The sequence below is a fragment of the Hippichthys cyanospilos genome, chromosome 1 (genome assembly GCF_059441005.1).
Source record: "Hippichthys cyanospilos isolate Australia breed blue-spotted pipefish chromosome 1, RoL_Hcya_1.0, whole genome shotgun sequence".
Taxonomy (NCBI): Eukaryota; Metazoa; Chordata; class Actinopteri; order Syngnathiformes; family Syngnathidae; genus Hippichthys; species Hippichthys cyanospilos.
Window position 1 is genome coordinate 25,463,684 of NC_142369.1, and position 25,635 is coordinate 25,489,318.

At 39.1% G+C, this 25,635-nt stretch overlaps 3 protein-coding genes across 13 annotated transcripts in view; 1 reads left to right on the forward strand and 2 right to left on the reverse strand.

Moving 5' to 3' along the window:
- On the reverse strand, positions 1–6,436 carry usp30 (ubiquitin specific peptidase 30). 6 transcript variants are annotated; one of them, XM_088434533.1, is made up of 14 exons: positions 6,158–6,436; positions 5,971–6,001; positions 5,773–5,895; positions 4,944–5,053; positions 4,694–4,867; positions 4,520–4,623; positions 4,335–4,433; positions 3,585–3,630; positions 3,149–3,507; positions 2,991–3,077; positions 2,836–2,916; positions 2,455–2,677; positions 2,272–2,380; positions 1–1,062 (listed from the first exon to the last, which is right to left on the reverse strand). In XM_088434533.1, the coding sequence occupies exons 3-14, from the start codon at positions 5,841–5,843 to the stop codon at positions 810–812; spliced, it is 1,716 nt and encodes a 571-aa protein (XP_088290659.1). In that variant the 5' UTR covers positions 5,844–5,895; positions 5,971–6,001; positions 6,158–6,436; the 3' UTR covers positions 1–809. The 6 variants fall into 6 exon arrangements, with proteins under 6 accessions (XP_088290659.1, XP_088290683.1, XP_088290652.1 ...); XM_088434557.1 differs by having other exon boundaries at positions 3,149–3,208; positions 3,413–3,507; positions 5,984–6,429; XM_088434526.1 differs by having other exon boundaries at positions 5,984–6,436.
- Positions 6,173–15,962, forward strand: svopa (SV2 related protein a). Of its 3 annotated transcripts, none has more exons than XM_088434575.1 (16): positions 6,173–6,340; positions 8,981–9,141; positions 9,245–9,330; positions 9,431–9,529; positions 9,647–9,718; positions 10,202–10,326; positions 10,410–10,473; positions 10,581–10,706; positions 11,046–11,174; positions 11,273–11,346; positions 11,470–11,546; positions 12,158–12,262; positions 12,477–12,588; positions 12,676–12,757; positions 14,351–14,440; positions 14,515–15,962. In XM_088434575.1, the coding sequence occupies exons 1-16, from the start codon at positions 6,306–6,308 to the stop codon at positions 14,728–14,730; spliced, it is 1,653 nt and encodes a 550-aa protein (XP_088290701.1). In that variant the 5' UTR covers positions 6,173–6,305; the 3' UTR covers positions 14,731–15,962. The 3 variants fall into 3 exon arrangements, with proteins under 3 accessions (XP_088290701.1, XP_088290706.1, XP_088290694.1); XM_088434580.1 differs by having other exon boundaries at positions 6,189–6,340; positions 8,963–9,141; positions 12,513–12,588; XM_088434568.1 differs by having other exon boundaries at positions 6,190–6,340; positions 8,963–9,141.
- Positions 15,483–25,635, reverse strand: part of LOC148429860 (D-amino-acid oxidase-like) — a 12,525-nt gene continuing 2,372 nt past the window's right edge. For 2 of the 4 annotated variants that reach the window (XM_088434591.1, XM_088434599.1), the window contains exons 3-12: positions 21,169–21,364; positions 20,970–21,084; positions 20,604–20,680; positions 20,338–20,403; positions 19,512–19,566; positions 18,888–18,992; positions 18,739–18,815; positions 18,160–18,277; positions 16,367–16,465; positions 15,483–16,296 (exon numbers count right to left, since the gene is read on the reverse strand). In XM_088434591.1, coding sequence (XP_088290717.1) covers positions 16,171–16,296; positions 16,367–16,465; positions 18,160–18,277; positions 18,739–18,815; positions 18,888–18,992; positions 19,512–19,566; positions 20,338–20,403; positions 20,604–20,680; positions 20,970–21,084; positions 21,169–21,364 — 1,034 coding nt within the window. In that variant the 3' untranslated portion in view covers positions 15,483–16,170. Of the gene's footprint in view, positions 16,297–16,366; positions 16,466–18,159; positions 18,278–18,738; positions 18,816–18,887; positions 18,993–19,511; positions 19,567–20,337; positions 20,404–20,603; positions 20,681–20,969; positions 21,085–21,168; positions 21,365–22,309; positions 22,450–25,635 lie in introns of those variants that run through there. The other 2 variants (XM_088434607.1, XM_088434615.1) reach the window with 2 other exon arrangements.

Below are 25,635 nucleotides of genomic sequence, written 5' to 3' on the forward strand. Positions count from 1 at the left end.
TGGAAATAAAACTATAACATTTATTTATTTTAATACCAGAAAACAGAGTCACCTTTAGCGATTGCACACAAACATTTTCCAAGAATATACTGTACAAAAGTGCAAATTGCAAACAACAAGTCCCTACACCACATTCTTCCTTCTTGGCTGTTTCGGAAGGAGGAAAATGGCAGTTACTAGTAATGCAGGATTAAAAAAATAGTTGAGGCTAACTTTCGAGAAGCCACAGTTTTGGACACGGCTGTTACATGTCCCCTTGTGAGAAAGCAGATAACTGGACATCAGAGTAAAGCAGTTGAGACGCAAATATGGCTAGAAAACTCAGACAACATGGCACTTTTACCTCCAAATTTGCGATTAGTGTGCAATCGGTCTTTCTGTATTACAATAACAGATATCTCCAAATAAATTATGCATCATTACCAGATGTCTACACACTTTGCTAAATCACTGGGAATGATTATGATCACTCATATTACCAAATTCTGATGATTTGAGTTCTCACTTCTCCACATTGAAAAACTGAACTAACCACACAGAGTTCTTAAAATACCAAAAGTAAATGCATCATATTGAGGTTTGAATCGGGAATGAATGTACAGTCCTATCACATTTGTTTTGCACGTCTTTGGAATTAGACACCCCTGCGGTAAGCAGTGAGATCACATGACTGCCAAATATTAGTCCAACCTAAACATATCTTAAAGTTGCACTCTTTTACTAAATCCACCGTTAACCACGCTGCAACGGGCATTTTTGACCGTATGACTGGAAAGGCAGCAATATGAATTTAGCCTCTGAGCCTTGACTTACTCCTGCGAATGCAACTGGGCGGCCTGCTTCTGGACCCTCTCGTAGAAGAGCATGTAAGCGTTGGAGGACAGCACCTCGTGCAGGCTGGCTTTGCGGACCGAGTCGTCCGATACCCACAGCCACTGCGAGACGCGTGGCGAGGAACGGCAGGGCGGCGAGGGGCTGCGTCGATATGTTACAAAATGTCCTGAGTGCATGTCACCATGGTGAACCAGCACAGCTGTGAGTTGGAAAAGGTACTCTGCGGAGCTGGCAGAAAGATCATACAGATTGTGTTTTTGTATTTATTGAACCCCACTGTACGCTAGCAATTGTACCGATATCAACGATTTTCATTTAGTGTTGAAGCTGCACAAAAACATTTTAATCGAATAATTTGATTTAAACAACTTTATCAATAAGAATAAACTTTTCGAATTTAGAATCCTAAGTAGATTCACATTTACAGAAGTAGGACTCCATTCAAGTAATTATAATAGCCAATTATATTCACTATATATCTATAGATAGCTCAGGTATAATGGTGGTGGGGACACTGCAGCACTCTGCAACCTAATATATATGCTTAGTAAAATGTGAGAAAAGCAATAAATGAAATCTCAATCAAATGCAAAAAAAAAATAATTGTACTTTTAAATGACTTTATTTTTAACTTCATTTTACCAATAACCAAGTATTTGATGAGTTGCATTTGGCTCAAAGTAGCAGTGGCTAATTAATAACCGAAAGGGACCCCCAAACACCTCCTTCACAAAACGAACTTTAAATCAATTAAAAAGCATGATTTTCTTCAATATATTTATCCATTTATTTATTTTTTAAAATCTGAATCTGCAGGTGTCAAATTGTAAGTATGCATATTTTACAGTTAGCAATTTCCATCCATCCACTTTATAGAGCTGCTTATCCTCACAAGGGTGCAGGCTAGCTGGCGGGGCACATCCTGTACTAGTTGCCAGCCAATTGAAGGGCACACAGACAAACAATCATTCACGCACCCAATCTCACCTAAGGACAATTTAGTATGTCCAATACACCTGCCATGCATATTTTTCGGAGTGTGGGAGGAAGTAGGAGTGCCTGGGGAGAACCCACGCGAGCTCGGGGAGAACATGCAAACTCCACACAGGGAGGCTGGAGCAAGGTGGATTTGAACTCGAGTCCCTGAACTGTGAGGCGGACGTGCTAACAGGGCTGCCCGATTAGAAATTGATCATAATCATAATTTTACAAACAATATTTTATAAACAGAATTTTATAAACTATGTAATAGTAGATTTGAAATTAAAAGTGTCACAGAACAGATCATTTTCAACTTTGGTTCTTGTCTACTGTATTTCTTAGTCTGTATTTTAAAATCCAAAGAAATGGATTCATGCCCCACTGGATTGTGCCCTTGTTTTAGTTATGTACTCAAGGCTGTCCTCATATGTTATGAGGTAAATGAAAGCATCTTACCGGTAGTCGTATGTGAAGCCCAGCTGAGTGGTCCCACAAGTAGTATGCAAGCAGACGGATGAACAATTTCCATTTGCAAAGGGTTGGTTGTTGTTATGATGCTCTGCATCTGCAAAACACATAAGCAGAAACTATAAACGCATGTGACAAAAGACACAGGTTGGATGAAGTTGATGACCTTACCTGGTAGACTAACAGACGGCATTTCCATATCATTGCTTGAATGTTCTGCCTTGTGGTGCTTCCTTGCACGTTTGGTGCGCTTACTTGTCTGTACGAAGGCATTGTGTTTGTAGCTGTCCATCGATAGATACTCCGTAAACTGAACATGCTCTTGACGTTTAATCGGGGTTCCTTCAGTTGACCATGTGAGTCTTTGCAGATGGATGCAAAGGCACTGGGGTAGCTGATGGAGGAAGAAATACATTGAATGGAATAATACTTGCAAGAGTTCACAATAAAGCGCTCTCTTTGCGGTCGAAAAACATTACCAATCTCAGAATGAGAAGAGTCTATGCTTTATAGACTGTATTGACATGTATGAGATGCGAAAATGCAGGTTACCTTTCCCAATTTAAGCTGCTTTACAAATGTTGTTCGCTGACTTTCCAGAAGCTCTCCATTAACTCTCGTTCCTCTTTGAAGCTAAGAATAGAGGGGAAAAAAAACACGACTCATTAGTATTGTGCATTATGCAAGGAAACTCACGTGGGAAATACCTTGGTGCAATTTTCACATTCTACTTCCTTGATCATTTCTGAGGAGATGAAATGCTGCAGACACTGATCGAGAGACACTGGTCGACCCTAAAAGTAAGTACTCATCTCATTAGAGCAGACTTTGCACTTAGGTGGCTTATCGTGATGATTCTGCTTACCCACTGCGGTAAAGGGATGGATAATGAAAGGCTTTCAAAGGAATCGTATCGCACGGGGCTCTGAAAAATAAAACATTCTGGTTGAGGATGACAGCGCATCAGGATTGTGGTGTCTGATTTGTTTTTTCTTTCTTTCTGTATGCTCGGATTTGCGTAGACAACGCGGAAAGAAGTTCCAACCCTCCTGAGTTCATTGAAACTAGATTCGTTGTGATCAAAATCGGCTCTAGGCTTTGTACTTCCATGTGAAATAAACAAACTCACTTGTTGCTCACACCGCTTGCACAACATGTTACTTGTTAAACGGCCATGAAAAGGATGCTGAAACTTCCAAGGGCTTGGAATCGGGTGAAGAGGAGCTGCAAAAACAGGGAAGAAAAATTGGCCTTCAACATGTACACACGCTGACCTAGGACAGTCAAAGTTCGCCTTTTACCTCGACTTCTACAAGTCCTTGTTCTCTCATCTTGATTGGGAAGGCTCTGACGGTAGCACACAAACACAACTTAGAATGTAGACTGGGCTGCCAGTTTAAATCATTCTATAACCAAGCTTGTAACTCATCTATACTTTTAGAAGAATGTTTTTTCCTTCGAAAATTAATTGAAAATCCACAACTGTATTCCTGCCGCATCAAAAATACATTTTGGTTTGTAACGGTAGCCACGTTTATATGGAGCAGCCTATACAATACGTAAGTTAGATCCTGAGAGTAACTTGAGTGACCCGCAGGGTCTGTTTCAAAAATAGTGTTTGGACAATGTGACCTACATACAAGAATGTTAAGATGAATTAATTTACTTGTTGAAACTTAATATGGTGCACAATTCTTAAATGTTTTATATTTTGTCCAAATATAAGACAAGACAGTTCAATTGAGTTAAAAAAATAACATTCAACAGTTGTACTGTTAATACTATGACGCAGCAATATTTTTGCTGTTATCGTGTTGTCAAACTCAGTATGAGTTCCTATCTATGTGTGTTGATCTGCACTGTTTTGTGAATGAGTGTCACTTTGCACATTCTATACTTATTAGAAGTCACATTTGTTTTTGTAATATAAAACAACTACATACAAAGTTGGCTTTACAGTCATAAGAGAATCTGTCCACAAATCCTGAGGCATCTGCATGCAAGTGACTTAAAAATCATCCAACATTTAAAGCTGGAGTATGACTTCTTACCTCAAGAGATTGCATGTCAAATAAGTGGGTGACTTTTGGCTGGCGGTCTCTCTCCTCCTCGAGAGATGATGTTAGGACATGAAAGAGTTCGTGAGCATCCTAATGAGGGGTGACAACAGTAAAACAGACAATCTCCGAAAATTGAAAAAAAATTGAATCCGCATGAATAACACCAAGAGAACAACCTGTTCTTCAAATGAACTGATGTGCCAACGATATAGTCTGAGAATATCCAGCAAACACCCAGCATCCAGCACATCTTCATCCCCAGGCTCATTACTGGACAGAGCTGTCAACACAGAAACAACCCACAGTTCTAAATTTGGAAGTCACAACGTGTCAAGAAATTATTTCCTTACCCTTGAGTAGCTGGAGAAGCGTTGTGGACAACTTGTTTTCTTTGTGCGACTGGACTGAGGGTGAGTTTGAAAACCTTTCCAGCCATCGGATGAAGGAGGGGCATGCTGCCAGACCCTGAAGCAAAGAGTTCAGGAAGCAAGTGTTGCCCAAGTTCAAAAGACCAGGAACCATACCTATAAGAAAAATATATTCCTCACTGTTAAAACGTTCATAATCACAGCTGGCATTTTGCATCATGTGAATTCCCACCTCTCTTTCTCTTCTTTTGCTCTGTGATCGGGCCCCACAAAACATACACACCAGCCGCAATTGCGGCAGCAACACCACCAATGACACCCCAGTTTTTCAGCATCTTGTTTCTAATGAAGACGGAACATAATACAGTATAGTGAAACTCAAAGCATGGCATTAACAGGCAATACTACACAATTTATTTTTTTTTTGGTCTTGTGAGAGTTTCTCAAGAATCCCCCAAAACAGGGGACGTCCATATTCCTGCAGAGAGGGTAGAGACTCGCTGCAGTATTGCGCATAGTGTACTTTATTCGGTTTGTGTAAAATTATATTCTTATATTTGTTGCGCCTTTGTAACACTGTTTAGGGGGGTGGCCGGGTTTGGCTAAGGGAAGAATTACGCGTTAGTATCCAAAGACGTAACACCAACAATGCCTGATCGTTGTACCTTCGACAATTGCTTGTCCTACATCAACGAGCGAGCTGCTTTCTTGCATTCACTCAAAAGCAAAAGGCCAGCCATTTATGTTTGAAGTTATGCTAGCATTAGCATGTGTGCTAACTTACCTGCAACACCCGAGTTTATTCTTGCGCTGATACAGTATCTTGAATCCACAGTGAGCTACACAAAATATAATATAAACGCGCATCTGATAGACTGCATTGGTACGCGTTTCTTCGCCAAGGATTAGTAACACGGGCATTAAACCGGTCGCTTGTTTGTCTGTCTTGTTTGCCAGCTGAGCGCGACGCGTGGCGGCGCCGTGACCCGCTTCTATTTTGACCAGGTCAACCATTAACGATAAGGAGCTTAATGTAGTGTTTGCCAAGAAAAATACTTTACCTGACGCTTGGTCCGGTGCCAAGGTACTCTCTGACAAGCTTATCCGAGCTCGCTGGTCGAGACCACAACATCCTGCCGTTATTGCGGAACTATAGTTTTCAGCAGCATTGTTTCACAGGAGCACTAAAGAAAACGCACGAACGTGTTCAGATTTGTAAAACAGTTCCGACCTTTCAAATGACGTTACGCCTCACCTACCTTCATTACTTACTGTATTCTCAATGAAGTGCTGTAATTTTGTAGATAATTAAAACAAAGTGCGTCCACTATTTGTTCTACACTTAACAGTGAGCAAGTGATATTAAACGATACACAATATTATACAAACTTGAAATACCACGTTAACAAAAATATATATACGGGGATTTATTTAATTGTAATCTACTTAGTTCTCGTTTAAACTCGTCCAGAGTATGTCCCGTGGCTTCTCATTGGGCGTCATTGGTCGCTCTCCTCAGTGCTGAAATCGCAGCTGGTCGTGATCATGTAAACGGCGATGTGGCCGTACGGAACGGGGGAAAATAAACATCAAAATGGACGATGATCTATTCCAGTTGAGACAATTGCCGTGAGTTCAAATCCCTTTTGCAATTTGTCGTTTTCTTTACATTGCATAAGGCAGTGTGTCACTTGATTGCATTGCCAGCTCGCTACACAACACGATTAGCTCATATTGTATCAAAGCGCCAGCGTCATGTGATGCAAACCGATGTCAACACATTAAACTACTCGGAGGTAGTGATGGCTGATATCGTCAAAATCAGCATACTAAAGCCTTGTCTTCGCATTTGCATGTCGTTTGTCTGCAGGAGGCCGATTTGCTCTCTTTTAGACAATGATGACTTCTCTGCCTTAATAGCCACTACTCATTTCAGCGCTTAATCTCAGCCTTGGCCTCACTATACGCAAGCACTCACTATACTTATTATATATCAGTTTGGTTGCTCTTTGCATCCCTATACACACACACACACACACACACACACACACACACACACACACACACACATATATATATATATATATATATATATATATATATATATATATATATATATATATATATATATATAATTTCAACAGTCCTCGTAATACATAAACACTGCACACACATTTATGAAGCGAGAGATCAGTCAGTGTAGAATTACAAAAAAATCGTGATATGTTTTTTTTTAAATTGTATTTATTATTTTTTGCTTGACCATATTCAGTAGACATATGTACATGCAGTATTTATTTATGTAAAGACATCACGTCGTCATAGTCATGCAGTTATTAGTTTTCCTTCATTGGTTTGGCTTATTGAAACTCAAACTAACTTAAAACTGAAAGATCATTTGGCCACTTCTTCACAACTACCTAGCTCACAGCAAAGGCTTTTATTCCTCTCAAAACTCTTCACACATATTTAAAACTAGATCCTTTGCTCATGTCAGCTCAGTATCAGCAAGTTTGCAAAGATCCTTCTCAAGTGTTTTCATTTAGCTCATTAGCATTCACTTTGTGCTTTTGCCAAATTGTTTTGGTTTGGCTTATTAGCATTCAGGCGCTTACAGCCTGAGAATGTTCCAATCTTGGAAGCTAAGCAGGGTTGGGCCTTGTTAGTATTTGGATAGGGCAACCACATGGAAACCCTAGGTGCTGTAAGCGTTTAGGTGTAGCCCACCTTAGGTCTCTTAAGACTTCGGTCTTTGGGCCAATCACCTTAAACCCCAGACGGTTATGCAAACAGAGATCAAAGCAACAGCAACTATCTCTGCCCGATGCCTGAGACTAAAAGTAACTACTACTATTAGCATTTACTTCATGCTTTGGCAAAAACAACCTGAGTAGTTTAGCTGATGACCATGGATCACCTGCAAAAGAGCATATAGCCCTCGCTAACCGGTTTCCCAACTCTCAAAATTAAATTCGTTAAATAGTCACTGGCCCGAAAATGCACCTTTCTTTTGAATTGCATCAGCAATTCAAGTCAAAATGGTTAGTTGTGTTTCCACTACTGTATGGCAGATCTCTAGCTACAGAATAAAATGATGTCATAGACCAACCTGACATAGACCAGCATGATTTGTTTTTTTTCTGCTGGTTTAATACATAAATAAACAAACTAATAAATAATAAATAAACAATATAAATAAATAGCAACAAATAAATAAATAATAGAAATGAATAGCAATAAATAAATAAATAGCAATAAACAACAAACAGAGACAATGGTGCTAATAATGTAGTGCAGAATATCATGTACTGTAGTTCAAAATTTTGGCACAAGATATTGTTTATGCACGCAGTAGAAGGCAGATTAATTCGTGAGGGACTTGTTGAGAAACCGGTTGGCTTGTGGGTAGAAGCTGTTTGCCAGTCTGCCAGTCCTGGCACTCAGGCTCCTGTACGTCTGCCTGATGGCAGCCTGTCAAACAGATCGTTTATTCATCTATCCATCGATTTTTTTTTTATAGCTACTTCTCCTCACTTGGGTCACTGGCTTGCTGATGCCTATCCCAGCTGTCTATGGCAGTAGGGACACCCTGAGCTTTTTTTCTATGCAGCCACTTATCCTCACTAGGATTCCAGGCTTGCTGGTGCCTATCCTAGCTGTCTTTGGGTAGTAGGTGGGGGGAACGTGAAGTGGTTGCCTGCCTATTGCAGTTCACACAGGGACAAATAACCAGTCACGTACCCATTCACATCTAAGAACAATTTACAATGTCCAATACACCTACCGTGTATGATTTTAGAATGTTGGTAGAAGCCCGAGCGTCTGGAGAGAGCCCACGTGGGCACGGTGAGAACATGCAAACTCCATTCCACAAAGGAAGTCCAGAGCGAGCTAGAATTGAACTCGGGACTCTATGAGGAAGACGTTCTAATCTCTCTTTCTCCTTGCCATCCTCATGGAATTATATTCTTCACTAATTTTGACACTTCAACTTGGTGCACATATGAACACAGTATAATCAATATGACATGTTATGGAAGTACATTTAGTTCAGCAAGACCTATTTATTTGGAAAATGTGCTCAATTGATTGTAGGCATGGCTGTCTCACATTGGATTATGATTGTATCCTCCAGCTAGGAGTTGGCAGATTAGACCTTTTGATGCTTCAAACAGCATATTTTCAGTAAAATTAACTTTTAATTGAGATGTAGCCATTTTATTCATGGGTGGATTTGTAAAAGATTTGCAGACTTGATTTTTCCGCTAGTGTCGTCCGTTTCCGGCACACGGGTGAGAGCACTCACTCGGAGGATGATGGTGAAAATCGAGAGCCCTTTGAAGCAGTGCGGGTGGATCCCAAAGAGTTGGAGTCCGTTGCCCTTGCAGATGGAGCGCCTGTCCCTCGGGAGTTTGCCAATCCAACTGATGGTAGGCAGGCTGATGGGCTGGTGTTGTTTTTCGTGTCTATGCTTTATAAGGGAAATCACGCATGTTGTGTGCTCTCTTCAAACTATTTAACTTTCACTTTTAGATACTTTCATGGTGGAGGATGCTGTTGAGGCAATTGGCTTTGGGACCTTCCAATGGAAGCTCTCCATCCTCACTGGCCTGTCCTGGGTGAGGACCTCTCTACTACATATTTTCTGTAGTTTGTACAGTTCTGTACAGTATTAAACTTTATGGGTTTTGCCATTTAATTCTTGATTATTGGTTTTAGATGGCAGACGCAATGGAAATGATGATTCTAAGCATCTTAGCTCCACAGCTTCACTGTGAATGGAGACTACCCAGTTTGGAGGTGGCACTTCTCACATCGGTAATTATGCTGTCATGTTAGTAATGTGTCTCTTTCTCTGCTTGCTGCTGTATCTTAAAACATGCAAGCATTCTCATGAGGTTCCTGCATTCTAAAACCTTTTGTCGATTAACACAGGCGGTGTTTATTGGAATGATGATCAGCTCCTCCCTCTGGGGAAACATATCTGACAAGTATGGAAGAAAGACAGTAAGTGTGTTTTCTGTCAGATAAATCGCTTATCATGAGTGAAGATGGGGACGCCAATTGTTCATCTGCTTTGGAATGAGAGGATCATAATTTAAGTCCTGCTGTGGACAAAATATTTTCCTACTGTTTACAAGTTTACGAATTCAAAGGAGAAGTAGATCATTTAAGATGTGTGAGTAAACTTAGGATTGCCCTGAACAGGCGCAAAATCTTATTGCAGTTCTTGTAAAGCAATGAGGCTCTCGAATTTGGCCTCAGTACGCCAGGTATTTCTCTTCCTTCATGAAGTCAAAGCAAGGACCACACTGATTTTTAATTATGCGTAAGGTCAAAGGTTTTTTTGGCACTCAGTATTTGTTTTGACTGTCATCGCATTTGCCTCCCCAGGGTCATATTGATACATTTAGATACAAGTGTAAATGCGCATGCCAAGCTGACCCCAAAGTGATCACATACCATATCTTAATTGTGTTTTTCATGCAGGGTCTGACAATGAGTGTATTGTGGACAATGTTCTATGGTCTGATGAGTGCTTTTGCACCCATCTATGGTTGGATCCTCTTCCTGCGTGCTCTGGTGGGCTTTGGCATTGGTGGAGCGCCGCAGTCGTGCGTATCCCTCATCCATCCCTTTTTCCACAACCGGCCAGAGCAGGAGTTCAAATGAACAGTTTGTGCTTTCTTTTTTTTAGGGTCACACTGTATGCAGAATTTCTTCCCATGAAGTCCAGAGCAACTTGTATATTGCTAATTGAGGTTTGTTTCTATCTCAACTGTTATCATCAGTCCGGCCTGATGTTTGTCAAGTTAACTCCATGTAACGTGCATTTGATTTATTCGGTGTCACTACTTTTGCCCGACAGATATTTTGGGCACTGGGAACAGTCTTTGAGGTCCTTCTTGCTATTCTAGTGATGCCTTCTCTGGGCTGGCGCTGGCTTCTTGGCCTCTCCACCATCCCCCTCTTCATTTTTGCCATCCTGTGTTTTGTGAGTTCAAAGTTCTCAATATCAGAAAGTGCTTTCAAATTGACGCAATGTAAACAATTACTAGCATTTTTGTGAAAGTGTCTCCAAAAAGAGGCTCAGCGTTCAGCCAGACTGACTTTCATCATTCTGTTGAATTGAGAATTGTATGTAGATGAAGGAGCCATTACAAGTAGAAATACAACTGATATCTTTACTGCCTGTATGGGGGCTTGGGTGCGTTATTCGCTTGCTACTCCCAGCATCACCTTTGATCATTGTCATATATACAGTATCAAAATATAAATCATGCATGTTTATTAAGATGGTTTGTAACCTGACGAGTCTTCACTTGGCTGGCAGTGGCTACCTGAGAGTGCTCGATACGATGTGTTGACGGGGAATCAAGAAAAAGCTCTGGATACTTTGAAGCGGATTGCCATAGAGAATGGAGTACCAATGCCACTGGGAAAACTCATTGCAGCCAAACAAGTATATCTGTTTCTGTGGTGCTTCATGCTCCCAGTCTGATTCAGATTTTTTTTTTGTATCATAACCTATCATTGACTAGATATCTGTTTGATTATTAGGAGGATCGTGGGAAGATCCGTGACTTGTTCTCATCACATTTCCGCTGGACAACAGTTCTTTTATGGTTTATTTGGTAAATGAAGGAAACAATTATTTCATTTATTGGTTTTTCTTACGAATGATCGATTAGCATTTATTCTTACAGTAATGTACAAATTAAGCTTCGTATTCATATTGTTGTGTTTCTTGTCCTCAGGTTTGCAAACGCCTTCTCGTATTATGGCCTTGTCTTGCTCACCACCGAACTCTTTCAGGAGGGAGGTGCATGTGGATGTGAGTTACTGCATCATTTTTTATTTTTGTTGTTCTTATGTTGTTTATTTTTTATAGTGACACACCTTAAGTAAGCCTTTACAGTCTACAAGTGTAAAATACACAACCTTATACAGTCTGCTTTGCTATTTATTTTCATGATGGGTGTTAGACCTGTGCTGAAGAAACCTTTGAGCTCAAAGGCACGTTTGAGTTTTCATACAGGCATATGGGCCAGGTCATTGGTAGTTTGTTTTAACAATTAAATGATTTTTTTTTCTATTTTTATTGATAAGTATTTAATATTTTCTTAACAAGCTTTTATAATTTAAGATACAAATGTTAAATGTATGTACATTAATGTATATTATTTCTTACAAAAAAAGTAAATAATCAATTATTAAAAGTTAAATGAACACTAAAATTGTTACCGATTTGGATGATACAATGTAGCAGCCCTTAACCCCTAGAACTTGAGTCCTCGGGGGCCAGTATCCTGCATGTTGCCTGGGTTTCGCTCCCCAACACACCTGAATCCAATCTTATCGGCAAAGCTCCACAGGATTATATTATACTGTATTACAATTAAGCGATCCAAAATAGAACTGAATTCTGCTTTTTTTGTCCTCAAGTGTCCAAAGGTAATAAGATGGAGCTCAGATGCAGCTTGGAGTGTAAATATTTGAACAGTGATGACTACAAAGACCTGTTATGGACAACCCTATCAGAATTTCCAGGTACAATAAAAAAAAAAGGAAAATCAAATCATTTTGAATTTTATATTTTTGGGGGGGATTATTCTTTCACCAGATCACACATTGAAAGTTATTATAAGTAGGTAAGGTACCATAACTATAGAGTAAACTGTTGATGAACACAGTTTACTCTATAGTTATGGTACCTTTGCTGTGTTACATGAACTTATTAATTATATGGGGTCATGATCTACAGGATTGTTGGTGACATTGTGGGCGATTGATCGTTTAGGAAGAAGGAAGACCATGGCCTTGTGTTTCCTGGTCTTCTCTCTTTGCATCATTCCACTCTATGGATGCGTGGGGAGGTAAAGGCCTGTGATCGACCAACAGTATCCTTTTTTTCTTTGTCAAATTGTGTCATAAAGTCAAGGTCCCTTCTTATTTTGTTACAGAGCATCCATGACCGTGCTGATCTTCATTGCCAGAGCTTTCATTGCTGGAGGATTTCAGGCTGCCTATGTGTACACGCCAGAGGTTAATTACATTGTTCACTTTGACTTTGCACTGGCAGCAGTTAATCTAATTTAAAACAAATAAATACTTCAGTCAAGGACAGAGAAACGTAGAGGTGGGCAGTCAATCGGTACTGACCGTCTGCTGTTTTTATCCATCGTTGTAATTATCACGTGTCACTTATAACCCTTGGTTATTTTGTCAACTAGATACATCTTCCAAATGTCTGAGAATTGTTAACACTGTCATTTTATCGGGAGCTAGAGGTGTAAACATTGTCTAAATAGGCAGCAAGCATACATTCATGCACCCAGAAACAACTAGCTGTGTGCAAGGCTAGAACGTTAATATGTAGCAGTTGTTATTAAGGGAGAAAGAGTCGTCAAAAATGTCTTCACTGAATGACTTTTTCTGCTCTTTGAACAATCTTTGCTGGGAGGTCAGTGTTTGCACTGTGTTTCAGAGTCATGGTTTCATGAACTGAAATGCATACTGTACACCAGGGGTCACCAGATCCGGTCCTCAAGGGTGCCTATCCAGCATTTTTTCAGTGTAACCCTCCTCCGCTGCGCCTGCTCTGCAGGAGCACGATAAGTAACACGATCATTTGAATCAGGTGCAGCGGAGGAGGGTTACGCTGAAAAAAAGCTGGATGGGTGCCCCGAGGACCGGAGTTGGTGACCTCTGCTGTGCATCTGGCTCAATGCATTCATTGTACAGGCCTAAAGAAAACAATGTTTAGAATTAAGAAGTGATACATTTTTTTGTATTATTTTGCTTTTAAATATTATTTGAATGAATAAATCGCTTTGCAAGATAGTGTTTAAAATTCCCCCCCCCCCCCCCCCCTCCCCCAAAGGCATTAACTAGTAAATTAATTTCAGCAAAACCTTGCTTCTTACTTGTAGTGTATGTGGAGGATGACATGGTCAAAAGTGAATGTTGTTTTATGCAACATTCTCTAAATGGTTTTTCAAACGATGACTGCAGAGCTTGAACGCTATCTGAAACACAATGCTCCCTATTGGACGTGATAGCCTATTGCAGTACAATTCATTTTTACTTTATTAAACCAGGGTCATCCAAATTCAATTCTTGAGGGCCAGTATCCTGCATTTCTGCATGTTTTTGATGTTTCAGTCATCCAATGCAGCTGATTCAAATGATCAGGTTTGTTGTCATGCTTCTGCTGAGCTTGCTGATCATTTGAATGAGATATGGTAGGAGGACAGACACCTCTAAAACATGCCGGCATGTTTTAGAGGTGTCTGTTTATAGGCGGCTTTCGAGGACTGGGTGTGGACATGCCTGCCTTAATAGGAAGATTGAGTGCCAAAAAAAAACTGAATGCTTAGCTTGAATTGCTGGGTTGAATATGATTTTCTTCAATGACAGAATTAATTACAGAAATGCCAGAAGTGTTATTAACATTTGGCTAACGCACTGACGTTTACAGATGGGATAAACTTAAAAAAATGATGGACCGGGCAACGACATTAGGGTGGTCCTCACACCGACAAGAGTTTGAATGACAAACCAGCGGAAAAAATGTCGAATGTTCACCTCTGGAGAAAAGTAGTAAGGACCTTCTGAGTGTTTTCTGTCATTCTGCAGGTGTATCCAACTGCAACCAGGGCTTTAGGCTTGGGAACAAGCAGTGGAATGGCTAGAGTCGGTGCCCTCATCACACCTTTTGTGGCACAGGTAACACAAGCTGGACACTTTTTTGTTTTAGAACTACGTGCAATCCAAAGTGACCATTGTGCTATCTCATGCAGGTGTTGTTGGAGTCGTCTGTTTATTTGGCTCTCTCAGTATACTGCTGCTGCTGTCTATTCGCCGCAATTGCATCTTGCGCTCTGCCAATCGAGACAACTGGACGAGGCTTGCAGGAATCCAGTCACCGTCAGTGGGGCCAGGAGATGATGGGCCGAGCCTCTTCTTCACAAAACTCAGAACCATTACCTAATTCTAGCTCTGGCTCGCAGGGCTGAGAAGTGATTGAGATTATTACAGTGAAACGCAAAGGACAAGAAAAGCTGCAGCAACATTTTGTGTGCATCCCAAGTCCAATCTACAGTCTAGGCACGAAAGTGACTTAAGAGAGGAAGACGGCACAAAATGTCACGTCACTGCATTTAAGAGTCTTTGTCCACCATTGCCATCCATTTTGCCGCTGTATAACTCCAACAGAACGTCTGGAATGCCAGGCATTCAGGCATGACCGAACAATGAAGACAAGGGAGGTCTCAGAAATTCGAGAAAAGTTTAAAAAAAAGAAAAAAAAAAGGTCTCAATCAAATAAAAAAAGGGAAACAAAGACAGCGTTTCCCAACAAGAGGTATGTGGACCCTTGGGAGAAGAGGACCACAGTTCAGGGGGTACATGGAGACGTTTGTTGTTTTAGTTCCTAGATCAATAACCTATGGCACAGCTGTGCCAAAATATCAATGGCTGTGGGTTAACTCAAGTGTCACATTAAAGCTCAGATGACTGATGAAAGTAAAACTGTGTTAAACTCAGTGTTCTGTTCTTTAAGTTTAGATGCCTGTTATAAGGGGACCCTTTTAAAGGAACTCCAGTTTTGAGGGTGTAAATGCCAGAATTAAAATAAATGGGGAGATAATTTTGTTTACATCACAAAAATGGCACATAAGTATAATACAGGAACACCGATTTTTTTGAAAAATGGACAAGACAATTCCAGTAATGTTCATTTATGCCATGATCATTTTTGACAATAACATTGGTGAAATCTGTTGATACTTTTATTAAGAGTATTTAATACATAATGTGCATGTAGTCTGCATTTAAAAAAAAAATACAACTCAATAGAACTTGCAGAACACATGATTGGACTTAAGTATGGCGCAGTTATTTTAATAATTTTTCTCTTATCCAACAACGCTTAATCAGTCTGAACAATTATCATAAAATACATGTCGATACTTTTTACAAATATATAATACTTATGTTGTATTAGGCTCTCACTGGACTCGAAACATCAAGCTGCAGCTGCCATATTTCAAGTTTAACTAATCACATTCATTTCACCTAATTTATTCCACCTTTCTGAGGTGTTATAGAGAGTGATGTATTTTTGCACTCAGCCATGTTTTATTTGCAAAATATACTGCTGGTTGTTTGTATTTTTTGAATCAATGTTAAGATGTAATGTACACTGAATCTTGTCAACACAAAAATAAACTGTTCCAATGGTAGTGAATCATCTTTGTAAAGAGATAATTTCATGTAATTTGTCTTGACAGGGATTTCCAAGTTTTAGATTTGCATGTATTTTTTCAAATAATTTTAATCACGTCTTGTTGGTGTTGTTTAACAGTGAATAACATTTGCTCCGTACTATATTGATAGACATGATCAGGTTATGATTTGATAACAATTAGGTCATGATTGAATGCTAAAAATCAAATTCACAGATGAGCTTTTGGTCCCTTCCCCTTTTGTTCCAAGATCTGACCAAAAAGCCTGGCTGCTTCCTGCGCACAGCCTTTGGAAATGGTAATCCCGAAACCTCCGTGGCCATAGTTGTGAATCACCTACAGAAAAATCACAGTAAATCTCAAGGTTCGTATCTGGAGTCCCTGTCAGATCATTCGAATGAATCACCTCGACTGCAGTGGTACCACACAGTATAGTCTCTCTTTCCAGTCGGACTTTACTTCGGGCTGGCCTGAGGCCGGTCCAGTCATCTACTATCCGGGCATGCTGTGGGCGGAAAACAACAACGCAGACTTAAAGCACGATCAAAGTGCATCAATAAAAAGAGTTTTACAAGCCTTTAACAGAGGTCAAAAGTACTCGTACAGACAGCTGAAAACAAAAAATGACAAAAGCTTGCAAATAATCAAGAAAACTGACTCGAACAATATATACTGCATATAATATGAGCAAATTCTTAATATTTAAAAGTATATACTGCCGATTGTGGGTTATGATCTTTTTGGATCTGTATATTCAGCAATTGTGCATTACTCTGTCTTTTGTACAAACATAAATACAACTCAACTGGACACTTAAAGCATGTCCAGTTACTTCACTTGGCAATTCTTCCTACTGAGCTCAAAGGAATGTCAATTTACAAGTGGTGTTCTGGATAATATTCAACACCAAGGTGTGCACATATGCAAACAAGGAAGGGAGGGGTTCAAGTTAACTGATTTGGAGAAACTTGTTTTGCACATTTTGCATTTAAATGAACCACAACATGAACTCCAACTAAGTAACTGAAGATGAATGAACTCATTTGTTTTTCTTTGTTATTGTTGATAAGTATTGATGAGCTAATAAAGTCTGTGGCACGACCATCTGGCAGATACACTATAATCAAAACAATGGAAATAGGAGTTCATCCTAGTTCTAGTGTGAGTGCGTGTTTTTTTTTTTTTTTTTTTTTTTTTTTATTAATCCTACCAAATAATCCTACCAAACAAAATGCATAGAAAAATGCAATGATACTGTATGTGATTACTGATACATTTAGTAACATATCCATAAATATGCCTTTTGACTTTTGGCATTTCAGCCCTGACTTCTTCAGTCTCAAGAAAAAAAAAAAAAAAAAAAACAGGTTTGGAGACTTTCACCAGTGATCTGCATTTCAATTGTGCGTCCTTTTGGCTGGATAGCAGCCTGCGATGTTTTGTTTTCTCAAATCCAGAGACATTTGAGAGGTTTGTCAAAGAACGGGCTGGGTTTTTTCAGGAGATGCGCATGAGACATGGAAAATTATCAAATGAAACTGAGGGCTGTTATTTATACCAAATCTATTATTAGTGTAACTCACTCCACTCTGACCAACTGCCTCACTAAAATTAAATCTCGGGTACACTGTAACTTTCTCAAACTCAGATGTGATAAATAATATTTCATTATCATCGGTCCCAAATCGCATCGCAGCTTCAGTCTCACAATTGACAACTTTGTCCTGTCTTCACACACGCATGTGCAGTCTTGGTGTGATCTTTGATAACCTCTCCTTCGAACACCACGTCAACCATGACTCTCCTTCTCTTCTGCTGAAACTTTTAAGCTTGCCTTCATTACATTCAAACTTGATTCCTCTAATAGCATCTTGTTCGGCTCATCGCCCAGAGTTCTGTTGTATTCACCTGTGAAAACCGCACACGAGGACTGGCGTGGATCTTTGAGGCATCCTGGCTGGCCTCGAACTACCTTACGGTTTTGTGGTCTCTACCACTGGTGAATGTAAAATAATTGATGACACACCTTACTATGGTTTACAAACTGAACTGTGATTGTAACCGCTTTAACATGAGTGGAAGCCCTTACAGCTGCTGAGGTACACCACCTGATGGTTTTTCCAAATTTTACTTACAATTGGTGCATGTTGTGTTGTATATGTAAAGTGGAATGTGACAGGAATTGCCATATCACATTACCCTTAGACTAGGCTCAAGCTGGCAGGCCTTTTCCCAAATGCTCTCATGATCGGCCGAATCATTGCTTTCATTCCAGTTTCCCAACTGGAACAGCCCACCAACCACCACAAGACGACTCCTGAAGATACAAATTTGTGAAAACACAAAGCAACACTATGAAGAGCGAGCGGTGCATCAGTACTTTTGCAACCACCACTAAAGCGAGTGCAAGGGTACAAAACATGTTCCTATTTATTTGTTGAGGGCAATTGCTTCGCATTTCATACATCATTTATATAGGAGATACATCTATTCATCCGTCTTCTATGGCTACTTATCCTTGTTGACTTGCTGGTGCCTATCCCAGCTGTCTTCAGCCAGGAGGCAGAGAACAACCTGAACTGGTTGCCAGCCAATTGCAGTGTAAGAGATACAGTTTGTGAAAAAGATCACACCAGTCTTGTGACTGCAGGCACTTTGGTTACGAAAGGCTACAAAGAGACGGCTGAATAAATTCCAGCTCTATTGTTAGCAAGAAGGCAAGCATAAAAGTGGCTTGGAAGTGTTTGAAATTTGACAGTGTCGAGTCACGAGTGCTACCCTGGAATGATATAAGGTGAATTGTAAATCCCTTCACGGTGGGTCAAAATCCAATGCTTCAACCATGGGGCCTCCACCTAGAAAATAGCAAGATGAAGCAGTAACTTTTTCCACTCTAGCCAAATGACACATTCAGTGAGTCGTCAAACCTTTATGATCTGTCCCCGGGCTGGTTGCAGATCCGGGTCAGGCTGAAGGTCTCCGGCTCTAATCCCAGTACAGTTTATTATCACATCTACACCGTTTTTAGAAAGCTAAAAACAGGGAAAGACAAAAATGTACAAAAAGAAGATAAAAAAAATCAAACGTGAGTATTTTCTCATTTTTACTTGTTAATTTAACAAAACGTTTAACAAAAACAGCTGTTTCAAAAAATGATTCATACCACGGCCAAATTTAGTGCCAGGTTGTTTTTCTATTCTGCTCTTTAGTAAGAGGTGCCTTGTAGCTGAACATTGCGAAATAAAGAACTGAAGGACAAGGAAACTTTATAAAGATGTTGAAAACAAGATTTGACTTTCATTTTTTGAAAAAAATTCACATTCTGAATTCTAGGCAGGAAGTAAATGATAGTCTTCATCAAATCCTGACAGCCACAGACAATGGTCCTGATTTATTGGAAGCCCTAACTTTATTGTGGCTTTAGAAATTATAATGAACTTCACTTAGTTACTCATTCATCATAAATAATTAACTTCATATCCAATTTTGCCCGTGTGTGATGATCCCAAGATATAAATGTGTGTGCAGCTAGAATGTTTAAAAAAACTAACCTCTGTAAAGGAGCCTATTTTCCTGTGATAAAATTTTACACCCCGTACTGCCAACCTGAGGAGGACACCAAATGTAGTATTAACGCAAAATACAAGCTTATTATGATGCTTCCATTTCTGCCACGCAAGCGGTTTGGACTGGACATCTACAGTATATTATACACTATGGCATGTAGATGTACTATATGGGTAGTTGTCTGGACTATGGAAAGTACTTTTACAGTGTTCAATAGTAGACGGCTTGGGGTTAAGTGAAATATTATAGTAAAAATGGAATAGCTCTATTTTCACGTCTTACAGTAACAGCATTTTACCCAAACTTACATTTATTGTTGTAAAAAGTAGTCACTCATTGACACTTGCCTTCTTTGAGTTTGTTATCTACTGTAACGTCTTAAAACTTCATTTTGATGACTCCGTTTTAGTGACTCAAAGTTCAAAGAATATAAAGTATGCATTCTCATTCATGGTTTAATGGCTTACCAAATTACAAGCATCTACACACTAGCCTTAAAATGAACTTTGTCTGGTTTACCTCAGGTTACAACAATTAGGTAAAAGTTTTGTTTAAAAAAATAGAGCGCGGATCAAAGTGGCGTTTGGATGAAGACACTAAGCCAAGGATATGAACTGAAATGGAAGAAAGATATTGAGTCCTCGCCAACAGTATGGGAATAGTGGAGGTGAGACTTGTCACAGTGCAAATATTTATTGTTACCTAGCAATTGCAGGGTTTGCTTGTGTGAATATTTCTCGTGTTATTTGCCCTTTACTGTACAATCACTATATTTGCCTTGTCTTTTTGTTCATATGTGTAATAACTCACCAGTCCATCAACCAAGGTAGGTATGTTTTACCCTCCAACATGAGAGCAGTGTTGAACCACCCACAACTTAAAAACAAAGAACAAAAAAAAAAAAAAAAAAAAAGGTATTGGACATTTTACACACACACACACAAACAGATGTGTGCAAAATTAACTTGATCATCCAGTCAAACATTCCTCTAGCATGACATTTTCCAATCTCTTTGAGACAAATCCTTGATTGAAGTATATTTTTCAGTCACAAAGCAGCTTCTGTGACATTCTACCTGTAGCCAGGAAAAAGCTCCAGCTCTCGCTCTGTGAGTTTTCTGAAGCCCAGGACTATGTCTTTAAATGTTGGGTCCTATCCACAAAAAAACATCACATCATTGAAGGTTGACTTTGTTTGAGATGATTGAGATTGTTGTCCATTGCACTTAACTGTGAGGACATTGAGCTATGCCTTCATAAAATATTATGTAGTTATAAGTAATTTCATCAGTCATCAGTAATTTCATCATAACAGCCTGTGACTACATTTCCATTAGTGCATGGCATTGAAAAGTATTTCCGTTAGGTGTTAAATTAAAACAAACATTGAATTTTGGTTCATGGATAATTATTCTTATTGTGAAATGTGAGGCTTTACTCACAGGGGTTGGTTTCGTACAGAGGTTGTAACCGGATTGAAGGAAAAGACCCATTTTGGCACAGTCTGGTGAACGAAGACAGCTCAACAAGTAGTCAAAGGTCTGTTTACACCATTCCCTGAAGGTAAGGAGAATGCAGCATTGAAACGAAAACAATTTAAAAAGGAATCCTGTCAAAAAGATTATGCACATAAAACTGTACCTCTCTTGAACATTTCCCTTGTCATTGAGATATGGCTGCCAAAGACCTGCCGCTCCATCACTTGTGGTCAGTGGGGTGAAACGGTCTGCATACACCTCAATTATCAGTGGAGTAACAATGGAGTGGTATTGCTCATAAATGCTCTGCGCTGTGGACAGGCCGATGACTCCAGCACCTATTACAGCCACACGCATGTCTGTAATAACGGTGCAAGAGTTACCATGTGCATATGTTATGTACACGGTTACAGTATAATCTCTAAATTTTAGTCAAATGGTACACTTTGAAGTCAAAAGCAATAGCGCTTGTCCAATTCTGGCCATGGGATAATGGAGCCTGTCACATCTGACAGTCTGAACTGAACGCCACTCATCTACAAGGCACATTCAGAAAACAAAAATACCTATCTACACTCACGTTCATTATCTTCGGTTGTCAATGCACCTGCTGCTCACATGAAAATGCTATTGTATTGAAAGAGAAGAGTATGTACAAACTCAATACAAGAGTGGCTGAAATGAGATTTCTGCCCGACTGTGAGGCTTACCAGAAAAGCACTCATCTACCATACTGTCCTCATTTAATATATACAGTAAATGACGCCAAAGAGCAAAGAATGGAGCGTTTACACGTTATAGCTTGCACTGTATTGTGCTTGCTAATTTTAATTTTTGAAAGCCTGGATCAGAATCTCATTGCATTATGCACAAGAAAGTGCAGCAGAGCACAACAATAAATCAATACGGGCAATAGTTTTGACTTCTTATGGGCTAAGCAAGAATTACAGTACCTTAATGTAAAAACATACGGTTACGGTATTAACAAACGAGCATAAATAGTAATAAATCAGATAGCCTTCCTCTGATAAGGCGACGATCATCACAACAATGCCACTTAGTTTTCATGTACTCCAAAAAGTTGATAAAAAACTAAAGCTAAATTAAACTATTACACTTCATTTTATGGAACCAGATTAAACACGTATCAGATTCCTATTTGCATATGCTCAAGGGCCCACTTTAGCGTTTCCGCGCGTGTCAAGCTTCACTTGGTGTGACATACGGCTGACCATGCAAAAACATTAAAAAAAAAAAAAAAATGAGAGCGGAACAGATGATAGTGTCCAAACAAGTTACTGTACCGTCCGTGTTGTATCCGATCAACGTACACCGTTGTGAGTCAAAACACAAACGAGTGTGAATGTATCAGCTGACAAGCAAGCGACGAAAGGCGGAGTTTAACTAGAGCAGGGGTGTCCAAATTTTGTCCTTGGGCAGCACTGTCTTGCATGCAGTAAGAGGCACACTTGATTCCACGGAGCCCCTCTGATGTGAAACCAGAGGACAGGATTTGGACACTCCTGAACTGGAATCTGGACTATGACTGTCAGAAAGCTGTGTCGGGGCGCAAAAAAGCTTTTGGTTTTTTTTTGTTGTTTTTTTTTATTTTAGTTCCATGACCATCATTAAGGGTGGGGTTGAAATTTTACATATGAACGCCTTCTAAACAACTATTTTGCACACGTACAAATGTTGCACTTTTGCGACTATCCCTCGTTTGGATTGAGAAACTTTTGCCGGGAGTTTTTTGACCCGCCCCCCCAATTTTCCAGCGTTTGATTGGTTACATTTCCCCTTCAAACATAATTCGTATTGGTCCACAAAATAAAATAATCAACATTAAGTGTCCTTTTGGATCATCGAATTTAATTATCAATAAAGATTTGTACACCAAAAATAATCAACATAACGTATTAGACCTGTTCTTAAAAGGAAAAAAATAGAAATAATTACTTGTCCAAAGGAAAATATTAAAGCTAAAGCGTCATCTTTTGGGATTACACCATGGATCAGATAAAAAACAACAACAACAACAACAACAACAATAACTTAATGATTAATAAATGTTTGTCCACAAAAAATAATCAACATAAAGTTTCAGACCTTTTTTGTGAAAGACCAACCCCTCCCGTTCTTTATATTCTTTTTCTCCATAATTATTAGTGATATTTTTCTCTCTTATTCAAATTTAGCTCCGTTTTCTGATTGATGTTATTTCTCAGTGTTGAGGTTGTGTTGTTTGTGTTTTATCTTTGCATTCCAAAAAAGACAAAATAAAGAGCTAAAAAAACAACAACAAAGTGTCTGTTCTCAAGAAGAAATTTATGATAAACATTTGTCCACCGAAATACATTAAACATAAAGTGTCATCTTTTGGGATTACATCAGAGCTCTGTTCACAAAAATAAATTATTAACAGGTAACAAAAGGTGGCACGCAACAAGTTGGGTCGAACCATTCTAGTATGAGGGAGAACCTGGCTTTTTAAAATAATAAAATTGAATAACCTACCGAACATACAATTTGCTTTGTGAACGTATATTTTCCTGAAACATTTAATTAACTCAATAATTGTTTTTAAAGGATTTTTGCATGTTTGTTTATTTGATTTACACTCTTGAGTACCCCCTTGGAGTTCCTTCTAGTTCCCCCATGGGCACCCATACCGCGATTTGAGAACCACTGTTATACCTAACTATAACTATAATTATTATTGGAGTGCTTCTCAATTATATTTTGCAAAGCCCCCCTAGGAATAAAAAAAAAACATTTCGCACCCTCCCATTTACCACGCCGACCATAAATAATATTATTATCTATAAAAATTGTATACGCATACCTGAAACTGTATCCTTTTCAACATCGACAAAAAGAAAAAAAGTTATACAGTATAAACCAACTTTCAACAACTGTCAACTATTTTTACAGCATTTATACAGACTAAAGTTTTGTCTAAACAGAAAAAAAACCCAAGTGCATCAGAGTGCCCGAGAAAAAAAGATGGCAATCTTTATTTTATCACAATTACACTTCACAAGGCAAAAACAAATCCTTTTCCCTGGGGTCATCTGTGCTCCCCCTGGCATCGCCTCATGGCTAAAGAAAATACATGTTTTTTTTTAAATCCAATGCATCAATAAAATAGAGTATTCATGGACTACTGTGTTATCCTAATAAAGATTGAGATGACGTAATGTAGGTATGAAGCAGATATAGTCTTGGCTCAGGAGAAATCAAGACAAGTCGTCACCTCCAAAAGGAACAAATGGCATCCCCCGACACAACATTCCACCAGGAACAAAAAGGCCAGTTGTGGCCATCAAGAGAAGATATCATTCAGGGTTTCTGGTGCTCAGACTTCCTCCCTTTTCCAAAGAACAAAGACTTTTGAAGACACCATCCCCACGCACACGCCTGCACGCACGCAAACACACACAAGGGTTGCCATTTTCTGCTCCTACCTGTGGCAGGACTGGCCCGAGGCCTCGTGTACTTTCCCACTCTGTCTGGATTAAATCCATTGTTTCATTTCACTATGTTGTGGTATGGGCGATCTTTCAACAAAAACAAACACGCTAGGAACTGGTTTGACGCAAGACGTTTTTCTAGGTTCCTTTATGTCTCCCACGGGGGCCGCCCCACTATTTGAGAAGCGCTGTGATATAGAAACTTTGATATTTTACTTGAAGATGCACAGGCAAGCTTTTTATATTTTGTTTTAGTGTAAGAACATGAGTTAATTGAAACATTACATGAACTTTAATCTACTAATCCAGTGGTTCTCAAATGTTGGTACGGGTTCCCCTGGGGGTACTTGAGGGGGTACTCGAGATTTTAAATAAAACCAACAAACAAACAAATTTGCCTAAGTCTTTTCAAAATAATTATTCGATTAATTAAATGATTCAGGAAAACGTACATTCATAAAACACGTTTTATGTTTAGTCAATTTCATTATTTTAAAAACCCAGATTTTCCCCCATATTAGAATGGTTCGACCCAATTTGTCACATGCCACCTCGTTACTTGTCTCGTTCATTATTCATTCGTTCATTATTTATTTTTGTGAACAGATCTCTACTTTGATTCCAAAAGAGACTTTCTTTAATAGTTTTCTGTGGGAAAAAATATTTTGAATTATTTCTTTTTCAGAACAGGTCTGAAAAGGAATTTTGAGCAAGCAATTTCTTTTTCTGTGTTCAAACTCCATCGGCGCGCGCTCACACTCTTATCATTACGCGCTCAATAGTTTTTTTCTTGCGCTCAAAATCTGTATTCGCTCGCTCAGTTTGATTTTCTCCGCTCAAATTTTTTTTTTCGGGCGCTCATAATTGTGGCACAAATATAACGCCATATGGTAGTTTGTTAATTATTTTTGACAAATATTTATTAGTAATTAGGTTATTTCTTTTTGATAACATGTTTCTACTATGACCCAAAAGAGGACAGTTAGGTTTATTTTTATTTTTTTGTGAACCAATACTACAATATAAATTAAGTTTGAAAGGTTCTTCAGTTTAACAAATCAGACACTGATGGCATGTTTTAAGTTTCTTAACTCAAAAATGCTTTTCACTGGTTAAGGGGTACTTGGCTGAAAACATATTTCACAGGGGGTACATCACTA

Bases quoted from the DNA above. Each gene is read 5' to 3' on its own strand.
- usp30 (XM_088434517.1), bottom strand. From the start codon at position 5,632: ATGCCCGTGTTACTAATCCTTGGCGAAGAAACGCGTACCAATGCAGTC. The intron at 2,678-2,835 runs GTAACCTGCATT...TTCCTCCATCAG, and splicing joins AGCAGCTTAAATTGGGAAAG to CTACCCCAGTGCCTTTGCAT. The intron at 1,063-2,271 runs GTAAGATGCTTT...TCTTTCTGCCAG, and splicing joins GGCTTCACATACGACTACCG to CTCCGCAGAGTACCTTTTCC.
- svopa (XM_088434568.1), top strand. From the start codon at position 6,306: ATGGACGATGATCTATTCCAGTTGAGACAATTGCC. The intron at 9,142-9,244 runs GTAGGCAGGCTG...TTTCACTTTTAG, and splicing joins GTTTGCCAATCCAACTGATG to ATACTTTCATGGTGGAGGAT. The intron at 12,589-12,675 runs GTAAAGGCCTGT...ATTTTGTTACAG, and splicing joins CTCTATGGATGCGTGGGGAG to AGCATCCATGACCGTGCTGA.